Below are 18,600 nucleotides of genomic sequence, written 5' to 3'. Positions count from 1 at the left end.
GATACGAGTTGTTGATACTATTGAAGTGTTCGTCTAGTTACGCGTGGAAGTAGTCACTATAATACAAGTGGCATTATTTGTTGTACGAGTACAAGGGAGCAAAGTCACAAGTTTGAAGGCCTTTAAAAGTTGGACCTACTCAACGAGAAAAAGGCCATAAAAGTAATGACAGTAGTATGGAAAAATCTACAGAAATAGTTTCGAAGTCTAGAATGGATTCAAATGATCAAAACGTACGTGGTGCCTGGAAATTTTTTCCTTCAAGTAGTTGTAGGTGGTCAGGTTGTAGGTAGTTTTTCTAAGAAATTGTTACAATTTTGCTAATTTCTCTTTATATCTTAAAGTTGAATGGAGTTTACGATACTGCGTTAAGTTATGGTAAGGTCTGGGCTAGTTTAGGTTTAGTTAGTAGATTACGGTAGGCTAGGTTAGTTTTTGTTAGGTTAATTGAGGTTATGATTAAATTTTATAACTTCGCTATTTTTTGTTATTATTAGGTTAGATAAAGTTAGGTATGGTAGATTAGATTAGGGGGTATTACTTTAGCAGACGGTTCTACGAAATTTATATTTATGGACGGATTTTTTTCTATTTTTTTCACAAGATTTTGGCCACAACTGCTACGAAACGTAGCTGAGCGAGAGAAGGGGGTTAGAAGTCCCACAGGGTTGGTTTTCCCCTGCCTTTAAGTTACACACTATTGGCGTTGTGACCATTGCAGACGGCCATTTTCCGAGGCTTAACATACACTTGTATTCTGTTTCTTGCTTGTATTCAGCGGCCTTTCGCCTTGTCAAATAGTTCCACCATAACGTACTTACTTTCCCATGTGTATTCACTCCCAGATACGATTTATTGATTTTAAACACGGCTTTAGTTACTCCCCTCCACTATCAGACCTAAAAAAATACTTAATTCACACTACCGACTTTGCAAATTAACTGCATTTGTATACTAAGGTAACGTACACTAAGCTAATGTAATGTCCCTGGCTAAATGCAAGTTACTGTCCTTTTAACATTTCAATAGCTACAAAATGATACAGAAATGAAAATTTTGGTGTAGATATTTTTTTCGTTCCTCTGTGACATAGTCCTGTTATGCTAGTCCACCTTACCAATATGGGTTTTTTCGATACAAGTAATTAGTGCTAAGGGTGATTAAAAACATCAAACCAGAGTTAATAATTCAACGAATATTGGTAGAATTCCGTAGGCTACTGTCCATTCATTAATTTTAAATTCTAGTTTGATTATTCATTCATATCAGTAAGTTGAACGAAAGCAATTAACACAAATCTAAGCACGATGGTACTTATCGCAACTCAGGAGGCGCGAAGAGATTGTGGGAATGCGCATGAAACTAAAATTCACCGATACAAGTTACGTATTAAGATCTTGCCTTGAAACAGACACGTCTTTCGCGCACATAGGATGTAAGTTACCTCTTCCTGTAAGCTATGACAATACTTCGTATTATTGCACAAAGTTTTCCACACTAATAAATATGTTATTACTTCTTTACCCACTAACAGTTTCCGTAAATTGAGTACTACCTGGATACTTTGTCGCTGCGCCATTATATATATTCAGTTTTTAAAAACTAAAAATCAGTTCCAATCATGTGATAATTAATTAATTAATTTCACGTCACGAGTTGATGCAAACGTAAATTAATTCCTTATATTTACAAGGTCTATTTCTGAATGTAACAAATCGTTCTTAAATTTCATACTACGTTATGTTGTAGAAACTTATCAGCCAGAGTTGGCTGGTTTAAACCTTGGTTTGAGCCAGCTGTTAAAAAAAAAAAAAAAAAAAAAAAAAAAAAAAAAAAAAAAAATTGTAAAAGTGTAAGTGTTCGTAAAATCTTGAACACACATATGTGGGTTATCACGTTTCACTCCCGTATATTACTCGTATTATATTCAGACCCTTTCATTACTTAAATAGATTATGCTATAAAAGCAACTTTTGTTTCATTTATAAGTTATGAATATTTCTTTTGTAATTTTTTATAGTTTGTTATTATTGTTATGCAATTGCAATCAAAGAAAAAATCTAAATATTGTTTCGTTTTAATAATGTTTACTATTGATAAAATACATCGAAATGCTGTACTTTTCTGGGAGGGGGGGGGGGGTCTTACAAACCCTCAAGAGGCATTTATTGAAATCAGAAGTATATTTGGTATCTATTTATGCATAAATGAGTCAGAGCCAAAGTGGGCTCAAATAATGCGTATCCTGACTCATTTTTCTTACTGATATGCAAATTAAGTCATTGTATTTCCTTAACTTCGACTAGTAAAAGTCGTAGTGAGCTAACATGGACTAAATTTGTTTTTCCGTACTCTGCAGTACTTTGAAATTGGCCATATGCAATTCTGTATAATGGTTTAACTTGTGTTCTGAGTTTCTGAAATGACTCTTGACAGTTATGTTAACAAATATGTAAAGAACAGTACAACATATTTTTTTAATCAGGAGTCCTTCGCCAGTGAGTCGGCAGACGTATCGCATTTGTGGCCAGTTAGTCGCGGTTTCAAGTTCAAATGGAGGACAATTTCCCTCGGATGTAAGCCGAGAAGCGGTTTGGATTCCGCCTTAAGCTTACGTGATCCCTTCCAGCATAACCCGGTTGTTGCATAATAACACCAAGGCGAAGCAAATCTATTTCTGTCCATATGGGATATAAATACATAGAGCAAATTATTTAAACCAAAAAAGCCTGGTTTAAACAAAAAACGGGTTCTTTTTGTTTTGTTTTTTTTCTAAATAAAAAAAACATGGTTTTTTTCAACCTTTATATCAGCATATGTATCAGAAGAGCGCAACTGTTTAAAATAACTCGTGGCTCAGTTCTTGGTGTTATATTCCAATGTATGATTAATATGTATGTATAGGGTGTCCCAGGTAACATGTTACACAGCTTGTGGATAGATTCTTTGGAACAAATTGATTTTCTTAATACCGTGTCACTGATGTTTCATGTATTCATTGCACTAATTGTATACACAGCACCTTGCTGCAATATATTATAACCATTGTTGCCCACTTTTCAATTGTAATTACTATTTTTGATAGTCAATGGTGCCTCGCAATTGGCAACCCTGTATCTTACAAACGAAGTCGTAGTCTAGAAAATGGTATTAAGAAAACTAAACCAGTTTGGTCCAAAGAATCTACCCACAAGCTGTGTAGCATGTTGTCTGGGAGACCCTACATATGTATATCATTGACAATTGATCTGGCATCGAGAAAGTTGTGTGGTTACCGGTCATGTAATCTGTCACTAATTATTTTTACTGCCATTTATAACACAACAGCCTTTTTTCTTCTTCAAAAGACTGATTTACTTAGTAAATATGTATGTTCGTGTGATATTAATAATATTCCTTTTTAAAATGTACTAAATACACATGTTTGTAAATCGTATTTAGATGTTTCACTGACGCCTGTTTAATTTTATTTATAGATTGAACGAAGAATTTGTGTGTGCTAACTGCTTCCCATTATCATGCCTCGTCACTGTAGCGTGAGTGGATGCAAGTCTAATTATAAAAGTGAGCAAAGTGATTCCACTGTTACCACACTTTTGCTTCCAAATTCAGAGTCATTAAGAAGTCAATGGATTAGGAAAATACCTACCGATTTTACCAGGATAAAAAATCCAGTGATATGTATAAAACATTTTCATGAATCTAACATAATTCGTCAGGATACATTTGTTGTGGGTGGTGAAGTGAAAGTGTTTCCATTCCATTGAAATCTCTTCTTCCAGTTGAGAATTTTGAAGATTGAAGTTGATATTGGTGCGTTCGTTGGTGCTCTTGAGCATGATTTCGTATTAGAACAAATACCAAGAAATGTGATCCCCATTCTAACTTACATATCTGGTTATGTAGTTAGAAAGGAATCGGAACGTAAGAATTGTGTAGAGTGTAAATTATGCGTAGAATCTGGAAAAGAAGTTGATGTCGAAGTTCCCATTGATCATATTAATGAAATGGATTGCAGAAAACTAATAGCCCCAACAGAATGTGCGCTTTCTGCACCTGCTATTGCATGGCATGTTCTACAAAACTCCTTGAGTATCACGAGGTTATATTTCTGTCTACACGGAATCAATTGTCTGTGTTCCATCAATTGTCACCAAACTATTACAAAGCAGCTATGTCACATCTTTCTAACTAGAGGATGTATTCGAATGCAAACAAACTTTGTGAGATGTGTTATCAAATATATGTTTACGTACTAGTAAAATAATGCTTGGAAATTTGATAAAGACACTTTCAAAGGAACTCACATGTTTCCGGTAAGAAAATTGAGTAAATAATGTAAATTGTGTGTGGTGTACTTTATACTACTTCAAAATCGTTCAGCTGTTGCATAACTGTATTTGTTCTCGATCTTGTAATTTTTATTGTAATTTAATATTGGTTAATACATTTATAAATAATCCTGACTTTTGAGTTTCTTGCTACCTGACATAGTATGTACAATTTTTCCATACAATTTGGAATATATGTATTGTATCTCCCCTCTTTTTTCGTACACGCCAGTCCGAACTAGCAAAATCACTGAATTTGTATAAAAATCAGGGCACTTTTAGTTATTATATTAATTATTCGGTTAGGTTTATTAGTTTAAGGTACTTGCTACCCATAAACTGCAAATAATATAGAATCTATTGTTTGTCAGAAATATTTCCTGTAAACTAAAACAGACAGAGAAAATTCAGCGATACAATCTTGTCTCTTAAAAAAAAAAAAAAAAAAAAAATCGGCGAAATTGTATTGCCGCAATTCTTTATTACTAAAAATGATTAATTTTATGGTTGCGCTGTAGACGGAACGAGACAGCTCTTCAAATAGGAACTCATGTACTTTTCTAGGTGAGACATTACTTTCAATACATATTTTCCAGACGAGATATTCTCAACTCTTATCTCGTACGCAGGCCTAATTAATTTCTACTCATTATTCACCATGAAACTAAATGCTACATCCACTTGCCCAACTTTGCGAGATACTAATTTGAAACGCAGATTTTGTATTGCATCCGAGTGAGCACTGAGAATGGTGGTGCGTGACAGAGCTCAGTGGGTGCGAAGAGATGGTGGGAATGTGTATAAAACTAACGTTAACCCAACGAACATGCCTTTCTTGCACTTGCTATGATGTGGTGTTACTTGTTCCTGTAGGCTAAGACAATAATTTGTATTTCTGCCTTATGATTGCACTTAGTTTTCCACACCAATAAAAATGTTACATAATTCTTTCTTTTATGTACTAACAGTTCCCGTAAATTGAGTATTGCCCGAATACTCTGTAGCTTCACCATGGATAATGCCTATATATGAACATGTTTCGTAATAAAAGTTAGTTCCTAGCACGCAATCTTTTTTTTTTTTTTTTTTTTTTTTTTTTTTTTTTTTTTTTTTTTTTAACGTAACGCATAAACTCAGTTTTTGCCATGGTAAGTTCATCCTCACTCTCAATCTATACGATTGCTTACATATTGTACATCCATCACTTGTTTAGTGTGTGTCAGTAGTAGAACTAACATGATCTTTTGTGATTTTTTTGACTTTCTTTTATTTAAAGTGTTTTTTGAAATTTAAATTTCTATCCCAGCTCGGGGGCCTCGGTTTGTGGTGGACAAGATCATGTCCGTGGGTGTTCTCAGGGTCTTTCATCTCCTCCCACATTATCATTTCACCAGTTTTTTAAAAAAAATATCTATGTCCGGCGGGAGCTCATGTGGTTCGGATTCCGCGTTAATCAGTAGGTCCACGTCTCATACAGCCTCGCTGCTGAAAGGGACGCTAAACTAAAATCAACTCAACTCAACTCAAAATATCTATGTCTTCGTACGAGGGAGATATGAGAAAATACTTAAAATTCCAGATAATTATGATTAAGAGTAATTGTGTTTTTTTCTCTTCTAAAATATAATGGCACATAAGTGAGTGCAAAGATAATGCTTTCTGCACGGGCGTCTCGGGCGGGAGGGACACGTCCCCCAATATTTTGAAGTACAAAATATATAATATTTTATTCTAATATAATTGTTTACTAACAATAGGATAACATATAAATAACATTTTTTCTTTGGAATATAATATTCAGGCTGTGAAACGATTATAAAAAAAGTTCTTGATATACCTCAGGGGATCCGTGAAGGTAAGCAAAAGGGTAAAAATGGAATCGAAGATAAAACAGGTTGGACTAGGAAATACCACTTAAATCAATTTCTTTCATGTCCCCCCAAATTTTACATGCCCGAGACGCCAGTGACTTCCTGTATCAAATTACTTCTAATTCACAGGGACAGCAGACTTTGATATACAATGGCTGGCAGAAATTGCTGTTATTGCACGAATGTTTTCTCATAGTCAAACGTCTATAGATTTACAATAATTCAGCGAATTAAAACAAGAAATTGTACTTTATTTTTCTTACCTGAAACGCTCCGTAAGGGATTCTGCAAACTTACTTGCCTATGGTGCATGCCCAAATAATTGCGCAGAGATTCATTATGTGTGGAAATTAATTTGCCGTAAAAACTTTTTCCATCTAGAAAACACACACCAACCTATACTTGGTGACCACTAAAACAAAGAATTGCATGTATTCCGCGCCAGGGCAGGCTGAAATTTATGGGCACACGCGCACGTGCGCTCGTAGCAAGCAGGTAAGAAACGATGGTAAACTAGTGCTTAAATTTTTACTCTCTAGTGCGTGGAATCTCTGATTCTATTCCAGCTCGCGCCAAGAGAATTTTCTGGAGACTCGAGGTTCTACCGTTTCCTCCCACTTTCTTCATTAACCAATTCGTTCATTTCTCATCATCACTGACTCTCGTAGCCTCAGTGATAAACGTAGGATCTTAAATTAGCTATTTCATTTCATATTTCACTAACTTTCTGCTATAAATGTATTCTATCCTTCCTGTAGTATTTTACTTTTTTTTTGCCACCCCGAAGTAATACAGGCACTGAAATTCTATGCAGGCACTCACAGCTGATATATTAATTATTCTGTTAGGTTTGTTACTTTAACTTGGTTTCTACCTACAGACTGGAAATGATACAAGATCTATAATTTGACCCAAATATTCCCTGTACTAAATCGCTTCGCTCCTTTACGTATATAATAAAAGGGGGTGCTTATGTATGTGTTCGATTATAGCCTGAAATTATTTTAATTGTAAATAGAATTCTCATAAATAGGCTATCACTCCAGTTACATTAAGAAATTCTGAAATTAACCTGTGGTAGAACCGGGGTTCTACAGTTAAAATTCCGCTATTCAGCTAGAAAAGCGAGTCGGACTAAGTTGATGACGTCATACTCGTGTTGTTACGTAGCGCCGTAGCCTGTCTTTCTCGTCAGCCTCGGACGCACACTATGTGACGTCAGTTCCGGGAATGAGCGTACTTCGAATACGCACTTGTATCTTTTAGACACGCCCTAATTGTCTCTAATTTTTTTCTTTCTTTCTTCTTGTAGGTAGGATGGGATGTTAACTCGAGAGGAAAGAATCGAAATTATCTTTTTGGATGAAGAACGCGATTAGGGTGTCGCTCATTGAAGATGGCTGCTTTTATTGCTCAACTGCGTCCTCAACGTCGAGGATGTTTGTTTCTAGCCTCAGCTCCTCCTCTCAGAGTTGCTCAATAGGCAGAATAGCATATTTTATGATTGCTGGGCTATGAATTAAAACTTTATGTTGGGCTGGAGTCATTGGGTATCAATTATATAGTTTTACTTAAAGTTCTGCAGTGGCAGTAGCAAAGTTCTGAAATTTCTCCATGTCTATTTCATGGCCACTAGAAATTGCCTACAGAATAATCTTGAATTTTTTCTTATCAAGTTTAAATCCACACCAAATATTCGGGCAGCAGTTTCGTGGTCAGCAAAAAAACCTTGAAGTGTTCTCATCGTTCGTATTGCCATAGCCTTGCTTAGGGACGTCCACTAACAAACCCATCTCTTCTCTGGAACTGGTTTGAATTCCTTTTCGTCGTCTCTTTATAGTTTTCTCTTCTGATTTCCCTTGCCATTGTTTAATAAGGATTTTGTAGGCTAAGTTTAATATTGATTCATAAAACCTCACCCTTGTATGAAGGACAGACAAAAAATTTCATGCGTCGTAATTCATACTGCAGTTTATTAACTTGTCATTTATTATAGAATGAATTGCGTGAAACACTACTTGAATAAATTAATTCCACTTTTCTGTATAAACTCAATCAACTAAAGATTAAACTCATAGGTTTATGTTAAAAAACAGCTTTAAGGCCTTCTGAAATCACGTAAAAAACAAATTAGATATAATTTATATATATATATATATATTATTTTCATGTGGCAATTTCGGGCAAAATATTCTTGGACCAAGTTAACAAAAGATTGAACTTTTCAATGCAAAAGGAATCATTGATCAACTAGAATCAGAACATAAACAAAAAACACTTCTTAACACGTAAACTTTATATTTTTTCTTGCAAAAAGCACTTGACATTTCATTACATATTTAACCACCGACACTTAGAGCTAAAATATTCATATATTATAAAATTAAAACTTCTATCAATGCCCTTTAAAACAATACAATTTTTGTTGATAATGACCTTAATACAATTACTAAAATTAATATCTGAAAAACTGTACACGCGGCCAGACTAATTTAAATTCGCAAGGCCAGAAAAACTGAGTGACTTCAGCAATTATTATTTACGTTCATATCATATTTTAATAATGGAATTTATGTTTACAAGATCCGCCAGTTATCGAAGAACAATAAATAAACTTTATTTCATGTATTTTTCAAATTTTATTTTTTCGACTTTTGTCCGGGTTTTAGGGTCAAATACTCCACTGTGAGTCGTTGTCATTACTTTCCTTATGCAGACTTTCACTCCTTGTAATCGGTTTGAAAATATGTCTCTCGTGCTACCTTCGCAGTGAAATCGTCAAATAGAATTTTCATATGGTATCGCAGGAGCTGGTCTGTTCTACTTCTTTGTAAAAATTGTCTTTTATATAGTCATCCTTATCTTCTGTTGGGGCGTGTACATTTAAAACAATAAAATCACACCCCCGTCCCTTAAGAGTAATAAGAGAATGTCTATCATTAACAAATTCAAACCGCTTAATTGCCGATATTATTCGTTTGTGAACAAAAAATCCTGTTGCTAGTTAATTATCTTTGTATTTATTTTGACAACCATTAACCAAAACTAAAGTTACATGATAAAAAGTATGACATTTTCTTAAACATTAGTTATAGCATATTTGTTCCAAAATAAACATCGGACAGCTTGACAACAATATCTTTCGGGTCTTAACGATTTTGAGCAACAAAGTAAAATCTGTAGATAATGTTGCTACCACTCCCGAATTTACCGGTATTAGCCATGACTTCCTAGAATTTATATTTATCCAAACTGTATTCAAAACATTCTTCATGAACATAGTCAAAGTGGTTGTCAGCCTCCTAGGATGTCTCTACTTCCGTCTTATTGTGTGTTATAGAAGAAAAATCTCGTCCAGTTTTTTACCAGGAGGTAATGTGCCTAAGATCGATGACACATTCCCGCGCTGGATGGCGATGCTGATACGTTGGAAAAGGAATGCAGTAGCTCGGGGGTCACCAGTTTTGATTGCTATTCGATGACCAACTTCATTAATGAAATTAGATCCTTCGTGACCCCAAGACCCAAAGGGTTTTTATTGCTACTGTTACAAACCAATATTTGTCCAATAGGTTTGAGTATTTTAGTCTTTTGTCTGATTCTCTGTGAGCGGCGACGAGACCTGCCTGAATTGAAGAATGGGATAAGTTGGAAGGAGCAAACGTATCGGAACATGTGAAATCCCAGACTAGTGCCTTTCCATTTTTCCACGGTACCAAGGTCATGCCATCAGGCCTTTTACCATCAGAGCGGCAACAACCATTTGGTTCTTTTATTGAAGGAACTCCCGCTGAAACGAGGGCTCTACAAATAATGTCGTTTACAATATGATGTCGAGATTGTCTTCCCGAACTTTTTTTTACATGAAAGACCATGTAATCCTTTATTATCAACATATGCGTTGCAAGCAGGACAAAAGTGAGGCTCACAAATATAAGCACCTAAGCGCAGAGCTGTAGCAATAGAAAGCTCTCATTAGAAAGGTGTAGGCCGAGTGTGTGAGAAGGTAGGGCTTGAAGCCATGCTCCGTTTTTGGAGGAGGAGACAGCTAACAGCCTGGCTTTGTCATCTGGGTTATTGGTTGATGATAGGAGTGAAGATAAATGAAGCTTGACTATAGGTTCATCCCAAACAGACTGAACATGTCTTTTGTCGTTAGGTGGGGGATCCATTCCAACCAGACTAGTCCATTTATCGATGCATTCTTGTACATCTCGAATCGAGTCAAAGTCAACCTGCTGTTGAAGAAGAGATCCAGTTAGTTCTCGTGAGCCATAGAATGATGCGAGGAAAGAAGGTATGGCGATATCCATGGCTCGACGAATCCCAAGGCCCCCATTCTCCACTGGTAAGGAAGCTTGTAACCATGAACTGTCTTTCAAAGAACAGTTTAGAATGGATTCCAGTCCTGTTCTAAGAGTGTGGTCGAATTTGTCAAGTAATTTATCATCCTGCCAAGAAGGGGAGCAACGAAGGAAATACAGTAATCTTGGAAGTGAGAGTGAAGCTCGTAGTAAATAATAAGCGGAGTGTGCAGAAAGCTTTGATAATTGAGAAAAGAAGAATTCTAATTTTGATATCTTGTCCAATAAAATTTTGCTCCTTGATTCGGTAGAGATGGCAGCCCCTAAAAGTTCCGCATTGGTAGGAGATAAGAGTTTGATACCAGGTGCTACTTCATTAAACCTTTCATAAAGGTCATGGATTTAATCAACTCTGGCGCTCAGAAAACTCACTTCACATTTGGCAGAGTTAAGAAACAATCCAATAGATGAAGCTTCTAGACGAATTTTATTAAAAGCGCATAGTACTAGGTCGATATTTCCAGCTATGGTACCGTCGTCTAAGTACCAGATATTTAAATCTGTGTTAATATCCTTAACAATGTGATGGATGGTTAGGGCGAACAGTGCTGGTCCAAGTGGGTCACCTTGCAGTACTCCACGTTGTGAGTGAATTATGTTATCACTTATAAAAAGATTGCTTGGTTCGGAGTAGCATTGGTAGATGTATGGATAGTAAGTTTTAACAGATTGTAACATTGAGTCGCGGTTGAGTTCATTGAAGGCGTTGCGGAAGTCAATTTTCAAAAATGCTTTCACTTCAGTATGGGAAGATGAGTAGTACATTCTCGCAGCATGTACGACTGATTCTGCTCCGAATGGTATACAGACCCCTAGTTGGTGTGGTGATAGTATCTTAATTAAAGAATCTCGTATCCGGAAGCAGATAATTTTTGCTGATAAGCGTCTTCAAACATTGCCAACAGCTATTGGGCGAATTCCACCGCTTTTCTTCTTCAGTGCTATAAGTGAAGCACACACACACACACACACACAAAAAAAAAAAAGGTCGGCACTTTCCCAGATATAATTAAGTGCATAAATTCACAAATGGCTGACTTTGTGACGTTCCCTTGAAACAAAGTCTTGATTTGTAAGTAGATCTTTTAAGATTGAGGGGCGGAGATTATCCATTTCGCCTGCCGAACCAGAGGGGAAGGATTTTATCGCCTTTAATAATTCGATGGAAGAGACCTTAGTTATTGTAGTCGAGTCCTCAGGTGGTTCGGGATTGAAGAATGAGTGAGCGTGGGCTGGATGCTTTTCTCTGAGAGCATATAGTACTGACGTATCTGGCGTAACCACAGTGTCATCGGATATCAGTAGTCTGATAGCGCCGCGTATATCACCATCTGCTAATTTTTGTTCGATGCTCTTGGTATTGATTAAGCCGGATTTTTGTGGTTTGCGAGGTTCGTTGGTCCCTCGATGCTGCTTCATTAATTCTTCACGATGGTGTTCCCTCCAGTTTCTGACTCTTAGCTTCATCCAAGTGGTGAGATTACTTCCTCTCTCAGAACGCGGCGGGATGCAAAGCACTGCGTAAGGGAAAACTAGAAGGTCGATCCAAGAATCAACATTATTGGTGTTGATATTACGAATAATATCACATAAAGAATCAGCTACCGATGAACGAGCACCGCGCGGGACACGACGATGAATTGGAACATTAGCCTTCAGATGAGACATAAGATTTTGGATAAAATTTCAGAAGAATTGTCATTGAAATCTAAGGTTAATAAATCCGAAATATAGTTGGTAGGCTGTTGAAGTTTCACGTTACTGCCCTTACTCCTGCGTATCACATGATGACATTTGCCTGTGTGAATGGATAAGCCTCTTTGGCTAAGAAAATGTTTATTACAATGAACACATTGCACATCATTTGAAATGTTTGATATATCCATATTATGGTTATAAGTTATTAAAACTGCTAGTTAATGGTTTTTATTTCCTTTCCCGTAAAAGAATGTAAATTTCCAGACTTCACTGCTCCCTTCCCTTTCCATCTAACTTCCTGAACTCCTACTAGGTTCATCCTATATTTCTCTTAACTTACTCGTTACGGATTTTAACGCGGTTGCCTTATAAAGGCCTCTTACATTCCAGATCTTATATCGATTTACTTTGCTGAGGTCATGCGAAGTTATCAATCCTGGTCCAATACTTCTGTGAATGTTTCTGAACAAGCGCCTTTTTTACAGGATGAGGTCGTTAGCCTCACGCCAAACCCCCAAGGTGGAGGATCATCCTTTATCGTCTGTCAGTGACTGCTTATTCAATAGTCGCAGCTAACCTCTATATCTAGAGGTATTCTCCTCGATCCGCAACCTGAGGACCCGCCACGTCGTGATGACAGGAACCAATATTACACGGGACAAGCCAGCAGTATTCGTTATATAAATATTAGTCTTTCAGTCTTCGCTAAGCTGTTGTACTAGCTAGTTAAAATTGTTAGCTTGGAACCTAGGAACCAGAATGAGAAGGTCGTGAATTCAAATGATAGTCGGAAGCACTTTTTTATCTGACTTAAATCTTGAAAGGGGGGTTTATGGCCTCCTTTCATCTCGAAATCTTTCTAAAGATTGTATGATGCTCAAATCTGTATGACTGAAGTATAAGAAAACGGAGGGAAATTACATTATATTGTCAATTGTGTTTTATGATAAATTGAGCCATACAGGGTGTTTTTCGAAGTTCAGATTTTTTAGACCTCTCTTTCCCTCTCTTACCTGTGTGGTAAATTAGTATCTTAATATCAATAATTGTTTAGTGCATCACATACAGACGTTATTTCTCTTCTTTACTCTTCTCTCTAAATCTTTCTATGTCATATCTGAGACGAATGTTTCGACAAAAGGCTGCAAAGACTATTTACTTTCACTAATGCATATTGTCGTGCTCAGGCTAAGACATTAGACAAAGAATCGAGAAACCAAAGATCCGAACCTTTTCATAGATGGTATTGCAGTGATGTTGCAAGGATGGGCATTAATTACACAGATTTGTTTCTTAACTCTCTTCAAAATAAAAACTATATCACAGATTTCTATGTAACCTACCCTTCCTATCAATCAATCGTGGTAACAAACCTTGCACGATGATGTTAAACACAAGAGGCTCACCATAGTACAAGAAGAAGCTTAGTAACTGTAAGAATCAATCTTCATAATGTAAACTACAATAATAACCCTAACTTACACTATTTTTATACATTATATATTTACTGAACAAATTAGAATCCTATGCTATATAAAGTGACTGCAGGGAGTGAGTACAAAGCACTCTCAAATAGCTTTCTTATTCTTTTCTTTCTATCTTTCTTAAGTCGACATTTCACTCAGAAAATAAAAAACAGTTCTCACATTTACATTTAATTATCCTAGAACACAGTAGAACCAGATCTCTTCAGAAACAATACCTGTATACAATTTGTACACAAAAAGTGGAAATATTGATAGAAGTAAGAGCGACGTTTAATGATAAAATAGGATTTTTCCCTACCAAAAAATATGAGAAAGATCGGCAGTTCGTTTATATATTGCTTAAACACCTGGATTTTCTTTTAATAAATGTGAGGTGGTTCCGTAATTTACGTATGTTTATAAATTGTTATGTTGCCCAGAGGTTATCGATTCTGACTTTTTTTTTTTTTTAAGGGAAATAAGGAAATTCGTGTCGAGCCTCCTCATTTGAGAGTTCATCATTATTCTTTGGCGCCTCTCAACAGAAACCCTTGGCACCTGCTGACTTTGAAGTATATTTCACTCATCTCAAGGAAGTTAATTGCTGTTGATAACAATTTTTGACGAAAGTTATAATAAACTGTTTTTCAGAACAGGATTGGCCAATGGTAGTTTTGACAAAACGTGTGCTGTAGTTTTTTGACAAACCCTACTTATTCCATGCGAGAAAAAAGATAATGTTTAAAGTTTCATTTTTTTCTAGGACGTTCCTTGTTCTCGATCCTACTTCCAGTTCAGTATTATTTAACTTCCATATCAACTTGGAAATTTTCTTCGAACAACTTCTACATCAGACTCTGAACTAAACTCACTGACTATTACAAAGCACCCTAGCAAACTCTTTGACAAACGTGGAAGCTTTTCCATGAAGTATATAAATTGGTGGCTCCTCAATCTGAAATACCTTTTAAAAAAGTTCTCCAATGGTACTACCGCATGTAGTAGAAAATGCAACGAGGTACGAGCTCTAAAAGGAGAATCTTTCAAACGCTGCAGTATCTATTTATACCGATTATTTTGTCCCAACTTTTGGTCTCATTTGGAAAGCTCTGAGATTTGTTTGTTTGTTTTCTTTGGTTAGCAGATGAGGTCAAGGTCCGTGTTCCACGAAAATCGAGCGTAAATTCTATGAAAATATTATTTTCATATATTTATTTCTAATTGAAAAGTAGAAACAGAACTTATTTTTCAAAGTATGGCCTTTCCTACTAAAAAGTGCGAAAAGTAAGACAAATTGAATCTGCACGAGTACCCTATACCAAAAGTTAGCCAATATGATCAAGCGGTTTAAGGCTGTGAGATAGTAATCATTAAATTTCTTTGCCGGAAGTCTGAATCTTGTTCAGGGTATGAGTATCACGCATCGTTCTTTCACCGTTCATTCCATTACCGTTATTATTATTATTATTATTATTATTATTCATTTTTAACTGCCTCTTTACCTTAAAGGGCAAGACAGTGGAGCGTAGAAATTAAAAATTCAGCATTAATTTGAACAAATTTAGGAAAACAGCATTCCATCCAAAACTCCATAGAAAAAGTACGAACGGCAGGATGCAAGGACAGAACTAGAACAGGACAAGCATATAAAGTATAATTAATTCAATAATAAGACTGTATACATTGTCTGTCATAAAACTCACCTTCATTGGCAAAGGCTGAGGAATAACTTCATCTTCCACTAAATCAGTTAGTCCGGTTATTGTGCTCATATTCAGGTACATAGTAATATCACTGACACGTATTTCTAAAAAGTCTCTGAAAAGTTTGGCAAAATGATTCTTTATTGACGAACTACCAACATTGTCGCACACTAACATTGCACTGAGTTCATTTTCTACTGTGTGATCTAACCTTACTTTTATCGAAGTTGGACTAGCATCTTCTGTTGCCATTTCGCTCCACACCTTTGCACGTGAAGCGAATTTGCTCTGTAACGAAAAGATAAACATTTGTAATTTTTTTCTGTTTGTTTCTTACGGAGCTAAACCACAGCAGTGAAATAATTTCTCATGCATGTCAGACCAATTTGCATAAGCAACTTTTATTTCTACTCAAAGCATGCAACATTGTGCAAATAAAGGGAGTGAATAAAGTTCACTTAAAACCTGGTCTGGAGTTCGAAATATCTGCTTCATGTGCTATTAGTATTAACAAAGTTAACCATCATAAACCCAAATAATTAACATTTCATTACAATTCATGACGAGATAGGTATCAGACAATAACTTCCATTACTGGATATTATTTGTGGTTACTGTTTTAAATTATTTCCAAATTTGAATTTAAACACAAATTTACAAATTTACTAAATACTATTACATCCATTTATAAGTTTCTATCTACACCAACAACACTGGAAACCAAACCAGGCACTAATTTAGACGACAGAAAGGATGAAGGGAGATGCAATACGGGCTTCTGCCACATTACTTCTTATTTCATTGAATGTTATATTTCCAAATATATTCACTAAAATTTTGCTTTATTTATAATGTGTTTCTAATCTGCAATTTGACTAAGTGCTAGCTACATTAGATATTTCTTCAGTACTCTATAAGTCTAGGTTGAAGTAAACTTCTACGGTACGAAGGATAAGTGAAGTGCAATAAACATCATCTTTGATAATCTATAATTTGTCATGCACAGATTAAAGATTGCTTCGTCTATCCTGAAGATATGATAGTGCTGGGAAGTAAGTATTCGTCTAGTAAATGAGGAGCCCATATGTATTACCACATGTGTATAGTACAAAATTTATTTTGTATATATAGAGTGGACCATTTATCTTGAAACGCTTTTGTAGCTTTTCAACAAATAGAGAAAAGTAGCTAAAATTTTGTACGATGCAAATGCTGGCAGAGGACACCACAGATAGAGGTCAGTATTACGTCAGATAATTACATATTTCAAAGTTATATGCTAAACGAAAACTCTCAATGCCATGTTCATTATTCAGTATTTCAAATTAAGGATGATAGGCCTCTACAACACAAATAACACAAACAACACAGATGGGAAAACGTACATCTGAAGTACTTTAGTATTGAATGTTATGGTATAAATATGTTATGTATCGAATGTTATGTATAATATAAAATTAGACATTATATTTATAGTCAAAGGATTATATACATTTAATACTAAGCAGTAATATGACATCCCAAATTACATTCCGGAGATACGAGAAACATAGGAAGATATTGCTACAGCATATTTGCGAGAAATAAAATTATTGTTGCTTTCCCTTGCTTCAATAACATTACATTTATTATACTTACAAGCTCTCACATTACATAATAGCTAATTGTACCAATGTTTGTTATATGTCCAGATCGGATAAGATATAGAATTGCTGTAAACCAGCATTACGATTTATTTCGTCTATTGGAAACCATCTAAGTTCTTAGATGCGATTCTTATCTAAGCACTTTTTCTAACATTGGAAAAAATTAAGTCAATTTTTTAATCTGTTGTAATCCTACTTATTCGAGATGTGCCACATCATAATCATTATGCGACTAAAGAGAAGTTTTGAAATGCATTTTCCTGACCCTCTCACCTCCGATATTACTGTTGGCGAGGCTTACAGAATTTCGGTGTTTGTGATCCTGTAGTGTCCTTAGTGTGTAACAGTGAATAACACATATATTTGTGTAAGTTATCGTTTAACATATAGATTTAAAATATGTAATTATTTGACGTAGTACCATTTAAAAAAATATAGCTTTATGTTGGGTTGGCAACACTGTTAATCTGGTAGTATATGAGAACGTTAAACTATTTCCCTCGATTACATTTGCTTCGTGCAAAATTTCAAGAATTATTTTTGTTTTGTTTATTAGTTTAAAATTTACACGGGTTTCGGTAAATGGTCTACACTGTATGTACGTATGCACGTGAATTGAATAGGATTTAGTGTAGGATCTCCTTTGCAGCAGTTATCGCTCTAAGTAAATAAATAAATAAAATACTCAACACTATACACAAGAGTATTAAATTTTGAGAGCTTCGCTTGTCCTTCTATTTATACGTATTTATCTCTCTTCATAAGACTAGTCGTGCTTCTTTTACTCACTTTCGAGATGTTATGACATGGAAACTTGACTTCTTCATGTGGAATGATACTAATTTAACTTTCATATTCGCGGTATTGTCCAAAGCGTGTGTTTTAATTTTTATTAGATTAATTCCTTATTTCCTTGTTTTCTGGAACTGTAGTGTATATATTAATTACAGTTTTTGTCTTATTTTTGTTTACTTTTTTCTCAGATTCGTAGTTGTATTTGCATCACTACAGGGCACTCTGCTCTGATTTGGTTGAAGTTGGGGGGAAATTGGCAACACGACTTAGAAGATTTACCTCACAAGTAAACCTTACGTTTGGGTGAATCGAGTTGCTAACTGAGACACATATGAGAAAGTAGTACTAAATGTGGTCAGTATTTAAGTGAAGTTGTAGGTGCGAAGCTCCAGGGGTTTAGGAGATACAGCTACCAGAACATCACATGGAAGTACAGAATAGTCTTCATACAGTTGCAGGTAAAAGCTCTGTAAGACCTCTTGTAACGACAAAAGGTGAATAACAAATATATGGGTACATATTAGGACTAGGGGGAAGTCATATAGTAAGGGTATACCTGACGGCGGCCATCTTGAAATCCGCCATTTTGAATTAAGGTTAAGTTTTTAAAATAGGAATAGGGTCATGTGATACATGATTTAAGGCGCAAATTTAATCAGAAGAACAACGGTGACGTTAATTTTGATTTACGCGCAATTGGTAAAAAGTTACAGGGAAATTAAATAT

General features: G+C 35.5%; 1 protein-coding gene across 7 annotated transcripts in view; it reads right to left on the bottom strand.

Annotated features, from left to right (window-relative positions):
- LOC145670290 (bridge-like lipid transfer protein family member 3B) overlaps positions 1-18,600 on the bottom strand; it is a 549,193-nt gene that overhangs the window by 60,352 nt on the left and 470,241 nt on the right. For 5 of the 7 annotated variants that reach the window (XM_081738747.1, XM_081738745.1, XM_081738748.1 and 2 more), the window contains one exon: positions 15,434-15,721. The exons of 1 other annotated variant lie outside the window; for it this stretch is intronic. In XM_081738747.1, coding sequence (XP_081594873.1) covers positions 15,434-15,721 — 288 coding nt within the window. Of the gene's footprint in view, positions 1-15,433; positions 15,722-18,600 lie in introns of those variants that run through there. One more of the 7 variants, XR_014128253.1, reaches the window with a different exon arrangement.

Source organism: Thermobia domestica, chromosome 14 (genome assembly GCF_964235325.1).
Source record: "Thermobia domestica chromosome 14, izTheDome1.hap1.1, whole genome shotgun sequence".
Classification (NCBI taxonomy): domain Eukaryota; kingdom Metazoa; phylum Arthropoda; class Insecta; order Zygentoma; family Lepismatidae; genus Thermobia; species Thermobia domestica.
This window is presented reverse-complemented; position numbering and strand designations above follow the sequence as displayed.